The 17219-nt window shown below is 43.0% G+C and overlaps 1 protein-coding gene across 2 annotated transcripts in view; it reads right to left on the bottom strand.

Moving 5' to 3' along the window:
- ttc8 (tetratricopeptide repeat domain 8) overlaps window positions 1-11150 on the bottom strand; it is a 36478-nt gene extending 25328 nt beyond the window's left edge. The window contains exons 1-3 of one of the 2 annotated variants that reach the window (XM_067454758.1): window positions 10944-11150; window positions 1217-1337; window positions 362-425 (exon numbers count right to left, since the gene is read on the bottom strand). In XM_067454758.1, coding sequence (XP_067310859.1) covers window positions 362-425; window positions 1217-1337; window positions 10944-11063 — 305 coding nt within the window. In that variant the 5' untranslated portion in view covers window positions 11064-11150. The remainder of the gene's footprint in view (window positions 1-361; window positions 426-1216; window positions 1338-10943) is intronic. The other variant, XM_067454759.1, reaches the window with a different exon arrangement.
- Between the last annotated feature and the right edge of the window lie 6069 nt (window positions 11151-17219).

The raw sequence follows: 17219 nt of genomic DNA, 5'->3' as shown, positions 1-17219 counted from the left end.
ATATTAGTGTCACTGTCACTTTATGATGGATCTGGTGAGGAGGCTGTCAGTGATCAAAATGTGGATTTTGAAGACGTTGATAATGAGTTTGGAGAATATGTGTGAAATAGTGATAGATAGTAAAACATCTGCTCAAACTGAACCCTTACAAGCTCCAGAAGGTTACGAAATGTGCTTTATTTTATTCTTCTGTAATTGTTACTCTAATATTAGCAGTTTTATCTTGACAGGTACAGATCCATGCATGTTAAATATAGATCCGGGTCGCTAAAGACCCGAATATGTAAGAATGTTTGGTGAAACACTGATGAAATGCATGTAAGGGTTAAAACAGCGGAGGTCAGAGGTCAGATGTAGGCACCTGACAGCTGGAGTGGGTGCTCCGCCCTGGCTCGTTCCCAGGAGTCTCAGTGATGTCCCCGGACCTGACAAAACCAAAACAAGAAGAGATAAATATGGGCATCAGGGGCTTACAGACACAAGGGCTTTCCCAGAATGATGGAGCAGGTCTGTCTGACACCGTGTCCTAACTACACGTGACCATGATTAAAGCATGTTTTCCATGGGAATGAGCGTTTTTTCCTAACCAGTCGCAGGGGCAACACGCGATGATTCCACTTCAGAAACGGTTTCTGTGACGTCTCGGCTGGAACAACAACACAAACATGGCAAAGATGATCTCGGGTGGTGTTTACGTGCTTTATTTAATGTTAGAAGCAGGTCATGTGACTTTGAATATCATTAAGCGCTCATATTCCAGTGAATCTTTGGTGCCGAGAGCTCCGCCAACTTACTGTTCTGATTGGCTGTGGTTTTTGTTTGATTTGTGGCATCTCGTCTGGTGTGGACAGACCAGTTTGTTGCTTTACAGATAAAATGAGCCAAAAAAGAGATTTAACTCGATTAAAATGAATTTTAAAATGATTAAATGTCCATGAGAAGGACACAAAACTAATGCAATACTAGACACTGCAGCTAATGCATGACCACTGGGAGTTTTGGGAGTTCATGTTTAGTCCATCTCTGCAAAACAGACTTCAGGATAGGAGATGGACTGAAGCTTCCTGACAGATTCTGGGAGCTTAATTATATCTAAACAGTGAGAAGGGCAGCTGCCAAATCTTAAAAACCATTGCCGGGGAAAGAGTTACAGGGCAAATCCTGTAAAGCTGAACTATACACATGACCGTGTGTGGATGTGATTGATCAGACTCACGTGCCACCTGTGCGATGGAGCTCTCGTCCAGCATCATCTCAGCGATGCCCTCCTGATCCACCTCCACCTCATCGATGAACACCATCTCCGTCAGAGCCCGGGTCTTCAGGCTCCAGGCCGCCTGAAACACCAATACCCTCATCAGCATCAGCATCAGGAGAGGCTTGAGCATCAGCATCACAACCCTCATCAGCATCAGGAGAGGCTTGAGCATCACCATCACAACTCTCATCAGCATCAGAAGAGGCTTGAGCAACAGCATCACAACCCTCATCAGCATCAGGAGAGGCGTGAGCATCATCATCACAACCCTCATCATCATCAGGAGAGGTGTGAGCATCAGCATCAGCATTACAACCCTCATCAGCATCAGGAGAGGCGTGAGCATCAGCATCACAACCCTCATCTGCATCAGGAGAGGCGTGAGCATCAGCATCACAACCCTCATCAGCATCAGGAGAGGCTTGAGCATCAGCATCACAACCCTCATCAGCATCAGGAGAGGCTTGAGCATCAGCATCAAAACTCTCATCAGCATCAGGAGAGGTGTGAGCATCAGCATCACAACCCTCATCAGCATCAGGAGAGGTGTGAGCATCAGCATCACAACCCTCATCAGCATCAGGAGAGGTGTGAGCATCAGCATCACAACCCTCATCAGCATCAGGAGAGGCTTGAGCATCAGCATCACAACCCTCATCAGCATCAGGAGAGGTGTGAGCATCAGCATCAGCATCACAACCCTCATCAGCATCAGGAGGTGTGAGCATCAGCATCAGCATCACAACCCTCATCAGCATCAGGAGAGGCGTGAGCATCAGCATCACAACTCTCATCAGCAACAGGAGAGGTGTGAGCAACAGCATCACAACCCTCATCAGCATCAGGAGAGGTGTGAGCATCAGCATCACAACCCTCATCAGCATCAGGAGGCTTGAGCATCAGCATCACAACCCTCATCAGCATCAGGAGAGGTGTGAGCATCAGCATCAGCATCACAACCCTCATCAGCATCAGGAGAGGTGTGAGCATCAGCATCAGCATCACAACACTCATCAGCATCAGGAGAGGCGTGAGCATCAGCATCAGCATCACAACCCTCATCAGCATCAGGAGAGGTGTGAGCATCAGCATCAGCATCACAACCTTCATCAGCATCAGGAGAGGCGTGAGCATCAGCATCACAACCCTCATCAGCATCAGGAGAGGTGTGAGCATCAGCATCAGCATCACAACCCTCATCAGCATCAGGAGAGGTGTGAGCATCAGCATCAGAACCCTCATCAGCATCAGGAGAGGCGTGAGCATCAGCATCACAACCCTCATCAGCATCAGGAGAGGCTTGAGCATCAGCATCACAACCTTCATCAGCATCAGGAGAGGCGTGAGCATCAGCATCACAACCCTCATCAGCATCAGGAGAGGTGTGAGCATCAGCATCAGCATCACAACCTTCATCAGCATCAGGAGAGGCGTGAGCATCAGCATCACAACCCTCATCAGCATCAGGAGAGGTGTGAGCATCAGCATCAGCATCACAACCCTCATCAGCATCAGGAGAGGTGTGAGCATCAGCATCAGAACCCTCATCAGCATCAGGAGAGGCGTGAGCATCAGCATCACAACCCTCATCAGCATCAGGAGAGGTGTGAGCATCAGCATCAGCATCACAACCTTCATCAGCATCAGGAGAGGCGTGAGCATCAGCATCACAACCCTCATCAGCATCAGGAGAGGTGTGAGCATCAGCATCAGCATCACAACCCTCATCAGCATCAGGAGAGGTGTGAGCATCAGCATCAGAACCCTCATCAGCATCAGGAGAGGCTTGAGCATCAGCATCACAACTCTCATCAGCATCAGGAGAGGTGTGAGCATCAGCATCAGCATCACAACCCTCATCAGCATCAGGAGAGGTGTGAGCATCAGCATCAGCATCACAACCCTCATCAGCATCAGGAGAGGTGTGAGCATCAGCATCACAACCCTCATCAGCATCAGGAGGGGCGTGAGCATCAGCATCAGCATCACAACCCTCATCATCATCAGGAGAGGTGTGAGCATCAGCATCAAAACCCTCATCAGCATCAGCATCAAAACCCTCATCAGCATCAGCATGTCTCAGTCAGATCTTTATGTGTGTCAAAGCTACACACACTCTCTGAAAGCAGGAGGAGTACAATAGGGAATACTGGAAAAAAAATCCAGTATAATGGATGACAAATCGGAAATACTGAACAAATGATAGGGAATAATGGACCAATGATAGGGAATACTGGACGGATAATAGGGAATAATGGACCTGAGAGTATAATATGGGACACAGAGAGTATAGTAGGGGACACTGAGAGCATAGTAGGGGACACTGAGAGCATAGTAGGGGACACTGAGAGTATAATAGGGGACACTGAGAGTATAATAGGGGACACTGAGAGTATAGTAGGGGACACTGAGAGTATAGTAGGGGACACTGAGAGTATAGTAGGGGACACTGAGAGTATAGTAGGAGACACTGAGAGTATAGTAGGGGACACTGAGAGTATAGTAGGGGACACAGAGTATAATAGGGGGCACAGAGTATAATAGGGGACACTGAGAGTATAGTAGGGGACACTGAGAGTATAATAGGGGACACTGAGAGTATAATAGGGGACACTGAGAGTATAATAGGGGACACAGAGTATAGTAGGGGACACTGAGAGTATAATACTGAGAGTATAATAGGGGGCACTGAGAGTATAATAGGGGACACTGAGAGTATAATAGGGGACACAGAGTATAATAGGGGACACAGAGAGTATAATAGGGGACACTGAGAGTATAGTAGGGGACACTGAGAGCATAGTAGGGGACACTGAGAGCATAGTAGGGGACACAGAGTATAATAGGGGACACTGAGAGTATAGTAGGGGACACTGAGAGTATAGTAGGGGACACAGAGTATAGTAGGGGACACAGAGTATAGTAGGGGACACTGAGAGTATAGTAGGGGACACTGAGAGTATAGTAGGGGACACTGAGAGTATAATAGGGGACACTGATAGTATAAAAGGGGACACTGATAGTATAATAGGGGACACTGAGAGTATAATAGGGGACACTGAGAGTATAATAGGGGACACAGAGAGTATAATAGGGGACACAGAGTATAGTAGGGGACACTGAGAGTATAATAGGGGACACTGAGAGTATAATAGGGGACACTGAGAGTATAATAGGGGACACTAAGAGTATAATAGGGGACACTGAGAGTATAATAGGGGACACTGAGAGTATAATAGGGGACACTGAGAGTATAGTAGGGGACACTGAGAGTATAGTAGGGGACACTGAGAGTATAATACTGAGAGTATAATAGGGGGCACTGAGAGTATAATAGGGGACACAGAGAGTATATTAGGGGACACAGAGTATAGTAGGGGACACTGAGAGTATAATAGGGGACACTGAGAGTATAATAGGGGACACTGGGAGTATAGTAGGGGACACTGAGAGTATAATAGGGGACACTGAGAGTATAATAGGGGACACTGAGAGTATAATAGAGGACACTGAGAGTATAATAGGGGACACTGAGAGTATAATAGGGGACACTGAGAGTATAATAGGGGACACTGGGAGTATAGTAGGGGACACTGGGAGTATAGTAGGGGACACTGATAGTATAATAGGGGACACTGAGAGTATAATAGGGGACACTGGGAGTATAAAAGGGGACACAGAGTATAGTAGGGGACACTGAGAGTATAGTAGGGGACACTGAGAGTATAATAGGGGACACTGAGAGTATAGTAGGGGACACTGAGAGTATAGTAGGGGACACTGAGATTATAATAGGGGACATTGAGAGTATAGTAGGGGACACAGAGTATAATACTGAGAGTATAATAGGGGACACTGAGAGTATAGTAGGGGACACAGAGTATAATACTGAGAGTATAATAGGGGACACTGAGAGTATAGTAGGGGACACAGAGTATAGTAGGGGACACAGAGTATAGTAGGGGACACAGAGTATAGTAGGGGACACTGAGAGTATAGTAGGGGACACTGAGAGTATAATACTGAGAGTATAATGGGGGGCACTGAGAGTATAATAGGGGACACAGAGTATAATAGGGAGTATAGTAGGGGACACAGAGTATAATAGGGGACACAGAGTATAATAGGGGACACTGAGAGTATAATAGGGGACACTGAGAGTATAGTAGGGGACACTGGGAGTATAATAGGGGACACTGGGAGTATAGTAGGGGACACTGGGAGTATAATAGGGGACACTGGGAGTATAATAGGGGACACTGAGAGTATAATAGGGGACACTGGGAGTATAATAGGGGACACTGGGAGTATAGTAGGGGACACTGGGAGTATAATAGGGGACACTGGGAGTATAATAGGGGACACTGGGAGTATAATAGGGGACACTGGGAGTATAATAGGGGACACTGAGAGTATAATAGGGGACACTGAGAGTATAATAGGGGACACTGGGAGTATAATAGGGGACACTGGGAGTATAATAGGGGACACTGGGAGTATAGTAGGGGACACTGGGAGTATAGTAGGGGACACTGGGAGTATAGTAGGGGACACTGGGAGTATAATAGGGGACACTGAGAGTATAATAGGGGACACTGGGAGTATAATAGGGGACACTGGGAGTATAGTAGGGGACACTGGGAGTATAGTAGGGGACACTGAAGTTAATAAAGGGTGAGACATTACCTCAGACACTGATCCAGCACCAGACTCCTTGGCCAACAGTAACGGAAGAGTGTGAACAGCTCAGTTGTTTATCAAACACTGATGTAAAGCAGCACATGACCAATGAAACACATTCTAACACGTTTAATAAACAGAGATGGGAAGTAACGAAGTACAAATACTGTTACTGTACTTAAGTAGATTTTCTGATATTTTTACTTTACTATTTATTTTTGTGTCTACTTTTTACTTTTACTCCTTACATTTAAACACAAATCACGATTCAACATTTTACAAAATTGTCTCGTTACTTTATTTTCAAATAATTTCAGTGGAGTTAACGTTATTATGTTTTGCATCATCAATACTGAATTCAATCTAATTGGATGGGAATATACGTTGCGCTTGACGTAGTCTAACACTACAACTCAACAGATTCGGTGGCATTCATTCTCAGGAAATCATTGAGGCTTGATGGCCCAGCAGCGATGGTCTGTGCTGGTTTCACACTTGACTATATCGAGCCCTGCTGCGTTTGTTTGCGTCTTGCTTAATCGACAACAGTGTTTCCCAAACGGGGTGCCGTATAAAAGGTGCACCGCAGTTCATCTCACATCTGATAACGCCTCTTTAATATGGGTTGTGACTTGAAAATAATGCTTTATGTATGCTTCTGTCGATGGATGCGCGTGCTGGCTCCTCAGTGATACACTACAACAAAAGCGATAATAAAAGAAAAACGGGCAAAACGGTCTCTCTTTATAAACTTTGTTCAATGCATCGTTTTAAATAGGGCTGCACGATTAATCGACATCGAACCGCAATCGTGATTTGCTTTGTGTGCGATTATGAAAGCTCAAAGGCTGCAATTTAAATTAAATAAATAAATGCCCAGTGTGTAAGCAGCTCTGTGATCAACGCTGCTCCGTCTGAAAGACTGCGAGCTTGAGTCGATTATAACGTGCGTTTGAAAAAGAACATGAGTCAAACATCTTCACAAACTAGTGAAGCGTTCATAAACCTGTTCAACTAAAGACAACGTTTAATAACATGTTTACCTCACTTCATCTCGTCAGTCGAGTGTGTGTGAGCTGATGTGGCTTCTCATCAGAGTGAGGCAGACGAGGCGTTATTTTATAGCAGTCTATGTCAATCAGCACTGCATTATTATACACTTTATTATTATGAAAATACCCTTGACGGCTTGAAGAACTCAGATACTCCATATTTTGCTGCAGTCGTGTTTATTGCCGTCATGTTTAATCAAAGCGTCTCTATCTTCTGTTTACAGCGTCAGCTCCACATCAGGGATTTCCTGAAAACTAACGTCAATTACTCCTCTGAGGCAAATGTGGCGTTTTCCGCTCGAGGGCGCCCTCTGGGTTTCAGTATGAATTAAAAACTTTTGGGTAATCAATAATAAGAAAATAATACTTAATACATTTTAAAACTTAATAAACATGTTTTTCTTTAATGTACAGGAGTTTTTTTTTTCCCACAGTGGATGCACAAGAGGTTCATATTTCATATCAAAGACAGATATCAAAAAGAAATTGATATCACATAAACAACACACACACACACACACACACACACACACACACACACACACACACACACACACACACACACACACACACACACACACACACACACACACACACATATATATATCTTTTATTTAATTTAATTTTCTTACAATTACTCCTTAGGCTTAGACCTTTCTAATGTTTTTAGTCATAGGCTGTCTGCATATTAATAGGTAACCCAGCAGTTTTTTTTTTCTGAAAAAACAGAAAAACATACAAAAATAATAATAATAATTAGTATTATTATTATATTGTTATGACATACTCTTTTTTTATTTGTAATTATGAAAGTGTTATTGTAATATTTCTTATTTTTAAAAATATTTTTAGCAGTAATAATAATCATAATAATTATTATTATTAGTCACATTAATATATAAACACAAAATGTTATATACACACACTTTTTTCGCAATTTGACCTAGAATAATCGCAATTATATATTTTCACCAAATCGTGCAGCCCTAGTTTTAAATGTGGCAGACAACTTGTTAATTTTAAGACTTTTTGCTCTATTTTCAACTTCCTGGTTCATCTTCATGTCAGCGTCATAGGTTGTGATGTTTTCTCGTACTATAGTGCGGCGATGACTCATCACTGCCTCATAATTATTCACGAGACTGCGTGTCTTTATCCTATAAGAACACGTGTGGCTTAATTCATGACAGCACGCGGTTAATTATTTGTGGCGGCACGCGTTGATAGGCATTTTCCTCTGACTGACGCAGCGGCGCTTCTAACAGTGAGATCACATACAGTAAGTGAGAGATGCATTAGGGATCAGAAGCGAGTGTTTTTTCTGCTTTGTATGAGCGTTTGCATGGCCTGTGTTCTCCTCAATAGATCCCGAGTCTCCGACACACAGACGATTCATTCGCACTGAGTTTAACCGCTCTGCACGGCTATTTAATCCACCAAACGGAACATTTAACTCCACAAATCAAGCCTCAGAAGTTATCAAAGTTATACAACAGTGTGTTCACATATATTTTCAAAGCAGAGAACAAATTGCGAATGGCTGTGCATTAAATTGTGCTTTGAATTATAGTCACAGGATTAGGGCTGCACGTTTTCAAGTTTTTCATTAACCGTTAACCGAGGCCCTTAGCGGTTAATACTCGGTTAACCATAGTGTGCGTCAGGGTTATTATTAGCTTATTAATTTGACGACCGCCATCTCCGTAGTGGACGCGCCTATAGAGAGAAATGCACATCATGGATTACACAATCAGAGAGTAGCCTATTTCTTTTCGTTTTAAATTGTTAAAAGACATTTCAAGTTTCCTAAGATCTATTTCATGTCTGCGAGGCGTACGCTGAGTTTCGTTAAATTAGGATGAGATGCGCTCCAGTTCACGAGCGATGCGAGTGGCCGCGAGGGCGCCGTCATGATTAGGGCATGCAGTAAAATATGCAGCCGAGATCGATTCCCACAGCGTTCGACTCGCGCGGCGGAGCCTCTCCCGGCAGAGAGTTCAAGCATCTGTGGACTCGTCCCTTCAGCTCTGGCCATCTTGCTTTCAGTCCGCGATCAGCTTTTTTTGTTTTCTTCATCACAGTTAAAGTAACGTCTGCTTTTCTCTAGTCATTCACAAGTTTCTCACTTCAAACTTTCTTCCTTCTGCTCCGTTATGCCCAGCGCGTGCGGCTCCCGCTCTGCTTCTGCCCTAATGAGACTTATAGTCCAGTGCGGCGTATGTTATTTTCCTCTTCATGACGCATATTTTGACTGATGCGACTCATACTCCGGAGCGACTTATAGCCTGAAGAATGCGGTAAGCACTGCATTGCAATACTTGCATTTTGCCCCGTCACTCTCATTTTTAAAGTGCTCCCACGCTTTCATTGCCCGCTTAGAAAGCTGGTCATGACTTCTTCTTGTGGATACTACAAATGTCTGGGAGCGCTCTGGCGGTCTCTAGGGGTGCACAAATATATTACAACTAAATTAAAGGCACGTCATTGACGCCACTTAACCGAGCAAAATGTTTCACTCGGTTACGCCATTTTTAACGGTTAATCGGTCAATCGGTTAACCATGGACACCCCTACACAGGATATGTTTGTGTAATGGTGAGCTTACAAATCCTTGTGTGTATTGTGTTGCATGTAACGGAATGATAATTTGCAGTGTGCATTTGTGGGAAGCTTTGATGCTTTTAATGCGAGCGAAATAAAACTGTCTGAATCAGAAGAAGCCGTAGCTGTGCCGTCACCTGTCAGTCTAATGTTAGACCCACCTGAAACACCTGAAACACCTGAAACACCTGAAACACCTGGAAAGCACTGTTTATTTTATTAGTATCTTTGCTCTATACTATTTATTTGTGCTGCTGCTTGTAGTTAAGTTATCTGTTCTTATTTTCTTTATTTTTATTTGACAGTAGTCCTTTTGTCCCTGAACATAGCAAACCGAACCGTACTGAAACCGTGAACCTAAAGCCGTGATAAGCACCGACCCGTGAGCGATCTGTACCGTTACACCGCTAGCGTAGCGTATGCGACGGGGGGCACGAAATAAATAAAAATCAAAGGGTGCCATGACTGAAAACAGGCTGGGAAACACTGATCTAAAACCTCTATGGCGGGTCAATATATCGTGTTTCTTATTTCTTCGGTGCTACTATGAGCATAATTCTTACTTCTTCTTTTTTTTTGTAGCAATATCTAATACATAATATACCTATACTGCCGCCATTAATAAATATATATATATATTATAGTCAAACTGTAACTGCTGACAGGAAGATCGTTCTGTAGGACCCATAAAGATTTTGCAAGTTGAAAGCAAAACAGTAATAGCTGTCATAGTTTCTGTCCCAGAGACACTTAAAGGTCTTCCCAGTTAGTTCCTACAGGGATTCAGGACAAATCCTGACCGTGCACATCCACAGACATGAGGGCATGCATCACTTGCCATTTCTCTATTGCTGGATGTCTATTGACTATTTGCATATCAATAAAGAATTGAATACAATGAACATTGAAATTGTATTTTTTTCTAACTTTTATTGCACTCAATTGTAAAAATTGTGAGCCTGACTTATTATTATTAGCACTCCATGTTTAAAGTTTTAGGCCTAATATAGTCTGACATCCCTTTAAAATGTAGTCAATGGCATATTTTTTTCCATATCCACTTAAGTTCCTCAGTTTGCACACTTGCAACACTTTGTGTGGTCCAGGTAAAGTTAGCTTTACATAAAAAAATGTTTGTCATTCGCAAGGCTACTTTTACACTTAAAGTAAATTTCTAAGCCTGGTACTTTGTTACTTTTAATTAAGTAAAGAAGTTAAATCATTGCTATTTTTAACACAAGTATCTGTACTTCTACTTGAGTACTTTTGCCATCTCTGTTAATAGAGGTCCTGTCCGTGTGTAATGAGCTTATGAGGGCTAATCCTCTGAGCTAGCTGCTAGCTGCACTGACCTGGTCAAACGGGCTCTCCGACAGAAGCCTGGAGCAGATATCGGCGCATCTCTGCAGCTTCCGCCGCCGGCAGCAGCTCCAGGCCAGGAACAGCGGGTCCATCGCCACCGTCACCTCCATCTTACCGCAGAAACACCGGGAAAACACACCGGAGAAAACACACCGACTGACTGACCGTGAGCTGCGTGTGACGTCAGCGCGCACCGCGTCTCCCTGACAACGGGGGCGGGGATACAGCACGTGCTCATCAAAACACATTTGTATTTGATTGTGTATTTGTGTGCTCAGAGCTGAATGTTCAGGATGGTTCCTCCAGTCTTCAGTGATCGTGATCCTTCAGAAATCCGTCATTATTAAAGCGGTACTTCAGCGCTGGGAAGATGAATCTGTGTTTAAACTGGGTCATCAATGTAGTAGAAATGTGAAATTATTGTTGAATTTGGTGCCTTCTAGACTGAGAAAAGACAGAAAATGTATTTTTGTCTCATGGGGATGAAAGACTACAATTCCCAGAATGCTTTGCTGCCCTGTGAGGCCATTCAACCCTTGTGTGCTGTTGGGGATGTGTTCATCCATTATGGGGGATGTTTGAGTCATCATTTGGCCATACCTTTCTTCGTGTTTCAGCAAAGGACACATATTTATACTATTTTGACACATATTTTGGGAAAATGCTTTGAAAATGTTCAAAAACTCAACAGTACACTGTGGGCAAGCTTTTTTGCTAAGTCTTATCTAAAGGGTTAATGGTGCCACCTGGTTATCAACAGTAAAAAATAAAATGATTGACCTCTTCCCAACAGGAAACGATCAAGAATGCAGGAGTATATGGTGTCGGGGCTTTGCTTTCAAAAAATGTGTTTATAATGGAAGTCAATGGGGCAGACACAGCCACGAGGAGTAATGAGGGAGACAAAAACTGACCACGCATCGAAGCCAACGCTGTTTCTGATCTTTGACTTGTCCAACACTGTGATAAAAGGTCAAAATAAATCCAGTCCACAGTCACATTTTATAATGAAAATAGCACTTTTTATTTTCAAATCAGTGACATAATTTATGAAATGTTTTAAAAATGTATTAGTTTTGCTGAGGACTGAGGTGGATGAGCGGTGCCCTAGAATGAGCTGGAACAGCATGTGTTAAACGGCTCTCTCGAGGGCGTAGGCTTGGTCTCAGCTTTGACATCCCACCGGGTTTGCCCAGATTATATAGTCTATTATTTATTACTGAGTATGGAAATGCACCATAGTTTAGGAATGAATACGATTATTAACTTATGAGGCTTTTCAGCCCAATCCAGTACCATAATAATAATAATAAAACAAAATACTCTTTAATTGTCAAGTTCTTAAATGATTTTCAAAACTGATTTGGAAAAAAACACAACATGCACACAAAATTACTTATTTTCAATATAAATGATTGTGGACTGGATATTTTTGTACCTCTTATCACACTATTGAGCATGTTTTGATTGTAAAGCCATAATGCTATATAATCATGCACTATGACTTTTTATATTGAAAATAAGTTATTTTGTGTGTAAGTTTTTTTCCAAATCAGTTTTGAATCCGTTTTTGAAAATCATGTTTCTCTGATATCTACATAGAGGGTGTGTGGTTTATCTAAGGGCAAACATTGTCCAGATACACTTTCACAGGTCCATTTACAACCCTATAAATTGTCCCTAGGATGTAATGCTCTGTTTTTGTCTTATTTGAAAGAGTCATGAATATTAATGTAGAACAGACACGAGACAAGCAGGAAACAGTGCATCTATAAACCGTGACAGTACCGCTCCTCCTAGGAATGCCTCCTGGTGTTCCCCGGCTCCCTTACCTGTCGACTGTAATCATCGATAAGGGAGTGATCTAGGATGTCTCTAGCAGGAACCCAACTTCTCTCCTCCGGACCGTAACCTTCCCAGTCCACCAAGTTCTGGAACCCGTGTCCCCTCCGCCTAGAATGCGATTGACCGAATAAGTGGGTTCCCCATCTATGAGTCGCGGCGGGGGAGGAACCGGGACTGGCGGATTATAAGTGAATGAAACACAGGTTTAACTTTGGATACATGAAAGACTGGATGAATCCTCCTGTACTCTGGAGGTAGGTTCATGCAGACTGCCTGCATCAGTGATCTTGGTGACAGTAAACAGGCCAATAAATTTGGGGGCAAGTTTATTAGAAACGGAGCGAAGCGGAATGTTCTTGGTAGAAAGCCACACTTTTTGACCACTGATGTAAACGGGAGACGTGGACCGGTGGCGATCGGCTTTAGCCTTGGTGCGCTCCCTCACCTGGAGTACAGTCTCACGGGATCTAGCCCAAGTGCGGTGACACCTCTGGACAAAGGCGTGAGCAGAGGGGACCGCGACCTCGGATTCCAGACCGGGAGAAATAGGTGGCTGATATCCTACACTATACTCAAACGGAGATAGGCCCGTTGATGACACTGGTAACGTATTGTGGGCGTATGATTCCTGAGCTCAAGATGATTGGATTGATCCGTGTGATGTTTTTATCCTGACCATGCCGACAAAACGCCATGGAAATCAAGCCGATGGTCAAAACGATCTTCAATAACACGCAAACGGTTTTGGCAAAGAGCACGTCGACATGACCGTGAGGCTAATGCTTTAGTGCAGGATATTCTGACCAAATGCAGTGTGTGTTATGACAGCCATGGCCTGAGTGTGCCAGTTTTGCCACAGTGCCACCTAGTGCTCAGGAGATATGAAAAATTTACATTTTTACATAACTTCTGAAAGGTTTGGCCAATAATCACAAAAGTGGTCTGTTTAGATTCAGTGTTAGCCTGACAAGCCAGACCCACATCAAGATGTTTGGTCTGGAAACTCCCCATTGACGGCTCAATCAGAGGGGCGGATAAACGGCTGTCTGTCAAACTCCCTCTGCACGCGATAGGATAGCGCTACACCAACCAGAGCAACGAAGGTGAAGCGGAGCTGACAGATTAAACATTCGCCGTATCCGGTCGGCTAAACTCTGAACACATCTTCCCTTCTTAAGTGTTGAGCACCCGAGTATGCCATTTACTTTCACTCGCGTGTGGGAAAACAAAAGAAACGTTGCTCAGTGCTTGTTTATCCCTTTAGCAGCTTTTATTTTAGCTCTCACTTGAACAACATCAGTTCACATTTCTTCAGCTTAGAACATCACATAATCACAACGTCATCATGTACAAAACCGTATACCTCAAAATAAAAACTCTAGGTAATTTAGTATACCGTAATGTAATGTATAAGGGCACAATACTTTCCCCTACTCGCTCTAAGCCCTTTTGTATTATCAAAAACAACAAATAAGTTTTTACATAAGTTTAGTGTATACACACATTCTTTACACTGTTTATGTTCCAAACATGTCTTGAGTAAACCTCTTTATCTTCTGCTTGGTGAGTGGCTCTGTCATTATGTCAGCTATCATTGTCTCTGTAGGACAATATTCCAAGGTAACTTTGCCATCATTTACAATTTCTCTTATGAAATGGTATTTGATATCAATGTGCTTGCACCTTTGCCTACAGATTGGGTTTCTGGCCAGCGCAATGGTACCTTGGTTGTCTTTATTACACCTTTGTTTTTCGTATATGTATATACATACACATATAGTCCATAACCCTGCGTATATAGAGTCCATACCCTTAAGCAACTGCTCTAAGTAGATACATTCCTGCATGGCAGATGCTAAGGACATGTATTGTGCTTCGCAGCTAAACAATGCCACTGTAGGTTGTTTTCTGGTTTTCCATGAGATCAAAAAGATTCCATTACTTAAATGAACACAGTATCCTGAGGTACTACGTCTGTCTTTTGTATCCGATGCCCAGTCAGCCATTCCTTCTGAAGTACAATTGCTGTTCTGCTGTACCTTTAAAGGGATCCCCTGGTGTTGAGACTTGTATGGCTTAATGTAACATAAATGATGTCTCTTACTGAATTATGTAGTAGAAAACCCATGAAAGATCTACGTTATTTTAAAAATCGATTTTATATTTGGACCATGGGCGGCGCCATTTTGTTTGCGTTCTAGGTTGATGACGTAGATTGGTTGAACTCCTCAATCAGCTGGCGCTACCCGTAGCTATTTTTACCACAACGCAACTCGAAAATTGTTTCAGAGTTAAACAAAACCAATGAATTCCTTTGTAATTATACTTAAAACACACTCAAACATACATGTGCACACAAACTCACCTACACAAGTCACAAACAGATCGGCGGACGCGCACACGACAGGCTCTGTTTCAATCGAGATGTTGGGCTGCTCAGTCTCCACGACAGGGGCTGAATCTGAAATCGACCCTATACCCTTAAATAGGGCATTATTTGAAGGGACGGCCATTTGTAGTGTTGTCCGACACCATAGTGGACATGTTCGAGTGCAGTCATTCAGTCTCACGTTCCACCGCAATAACGAGTGTACAGCCGATTTACACACAGCTGTCCGACTTCACGGACTCAAACATACATGTGCACACAAACTCTCTCTCTCACACAGACTCACACACACCCCAACAGATCGGCGCGAACACACACACACACACACACACACACACACACACACACACCCCAACAGATCGGCGCGAACACACACACACACACACACGCACGCACTGCGTGCGCGCATACATAACCCTCAATCTATTCCCTGTGTTGATATCTAGACTGTTGATATGCAGTAGATTAACTGTAATGCCTATGTGACCAGCAGAGGGAAATATCTAGGTAGGACGATGGGATAAAGTAACGTGAGGAAGAGAGGCAGGATGTTTTGGTGATGATGCATGCGATTGAGACAGAGCAGTCTGTCGCTGACCTAGGTGTGTGTGTGCGCGCCTGCCGATCTGTTTGTGACTTGTGTAGGTGAGTTTGTGTGCACATGTATGTTTGAGTGTGTTTTAAGTACAATTACAAAGGAATTCATTGGTTTTGTTTAACTCTGAAACAATTTTCGAGTTGCGTTGTGGTAAAAATAGCAACGGGTAACGCCAGCTGATTGAGGAGTTCAACCACTCTACGTCATCAACCTAGAACGCAAACAAAATGGCGCCGCCCATGGTCCAAATATAAAATCGATTTTTAAAATAACGTAGATCTTTCATGGGTTTTCTACTACATAATTCAGTAAGAGACATCATTTATGTTATATTAAGCCATACAAGTCTCAACACCAGGGGATCCCTTTAAGGTACCTGAACACGTTTTGCTGTGTTCCAGTGCTGTTCTGTTGATTCACAAAATATTGAGATAGTTTACTGACGACAAAACATAAATCTGGTCTCCTGCAAGTGGACAAGTAGATTAAACTTCCCACTGCCTCCCTGAACTTCTTTGGCTCTTTCATTTTTCCAGCATTTTCTGTATAATCTAGCTTTGGTCCACATAGAGTCTCTCTAGATTTACAGTTCTGCATGTCGAAACGATCTTGTATTTTTCTCACACATCTTTCCTTTGACATATTGACCAGACCCTCTGTTTGTTCAAAATCTATCCCCAGGAAATGTTTCAACCTTCCCATGTCTTTCATTTTTAACCTTTCTGTGAGCATTCTTTTACACTTTCCTGAACACTTTCACTGTTAGCAGCTATGATTAAATCATCAACCCTTACTATCAGGATTACTTTCTCATCTGGCTGTTCTTTTGTATACACACAGTTATCAACCTGGTTTTGTGTAAAACCATTCTCTGTCAAACATACATGTAACACAGCATTCCAGTTTCTACCAGATTGCTTAAGACTATAGAGAGATTTCTTTATCTTACATTTGCACCTCTTTCAGATTTTTGCTCATAACTTTCCAGTTGTTGCATATGTAGATTTTGTGATCTATTTGTGCATGCTAGCAAGCTGTCTCAACGCCCATCTAATGCAAGATGAGATTTTCTTGTGCCGCTTTCTGCATAACTATTCTCACACTTGTCATGTCAGCAGTGGGTGAGAATGTTTGATCATAGTCAGTCCTTGTTTCTGACTGTACCCCTTTTGCCACAAATCTTGCCTTGTATTTTTCAGATCCGTCAATGTCTCTTTTGAGTGCGTAAACCCATCTTCCTCCTACTGGTTGTTTTCCGGGCGGATATTTGGTGAGTGTGAATGTCTTGTTCTCCTCCAACGATCGCATCTCTTTGTCCATGGCATCCTTCTATTGCTTGGATTTTGTTGATGTTATGGCGTCCTGGTAAGTTTGAGGTATATCACATACTGCTCTGGAGCAAAAACCTATGCATGTCTGCATTTCGTCTTCTGT

The sequence above is a fragment of the Pseudorasbora parva genome, chromosome 10 (genome assembly GCF_024679245.1).
Source record: "Pseudorasbora parva isolate DD20220531a chromosome 10, ASM2467924v1, whole genome shotgun sequence".
In the NCBI taxonomy this organism is placed as follows: domain Eukaryota; kingdom Metazoa; phylum Chordata; class Actinopteri; order Cypriniformes; family Gobionidae; genus Pseudorasbora; species Pseudorasbora parva.
The sequence above is the reverse complement of the archived record's forward strand: the minus strand, read 5'-3'. Positions and strand labels throughout refer to the sequence as shown.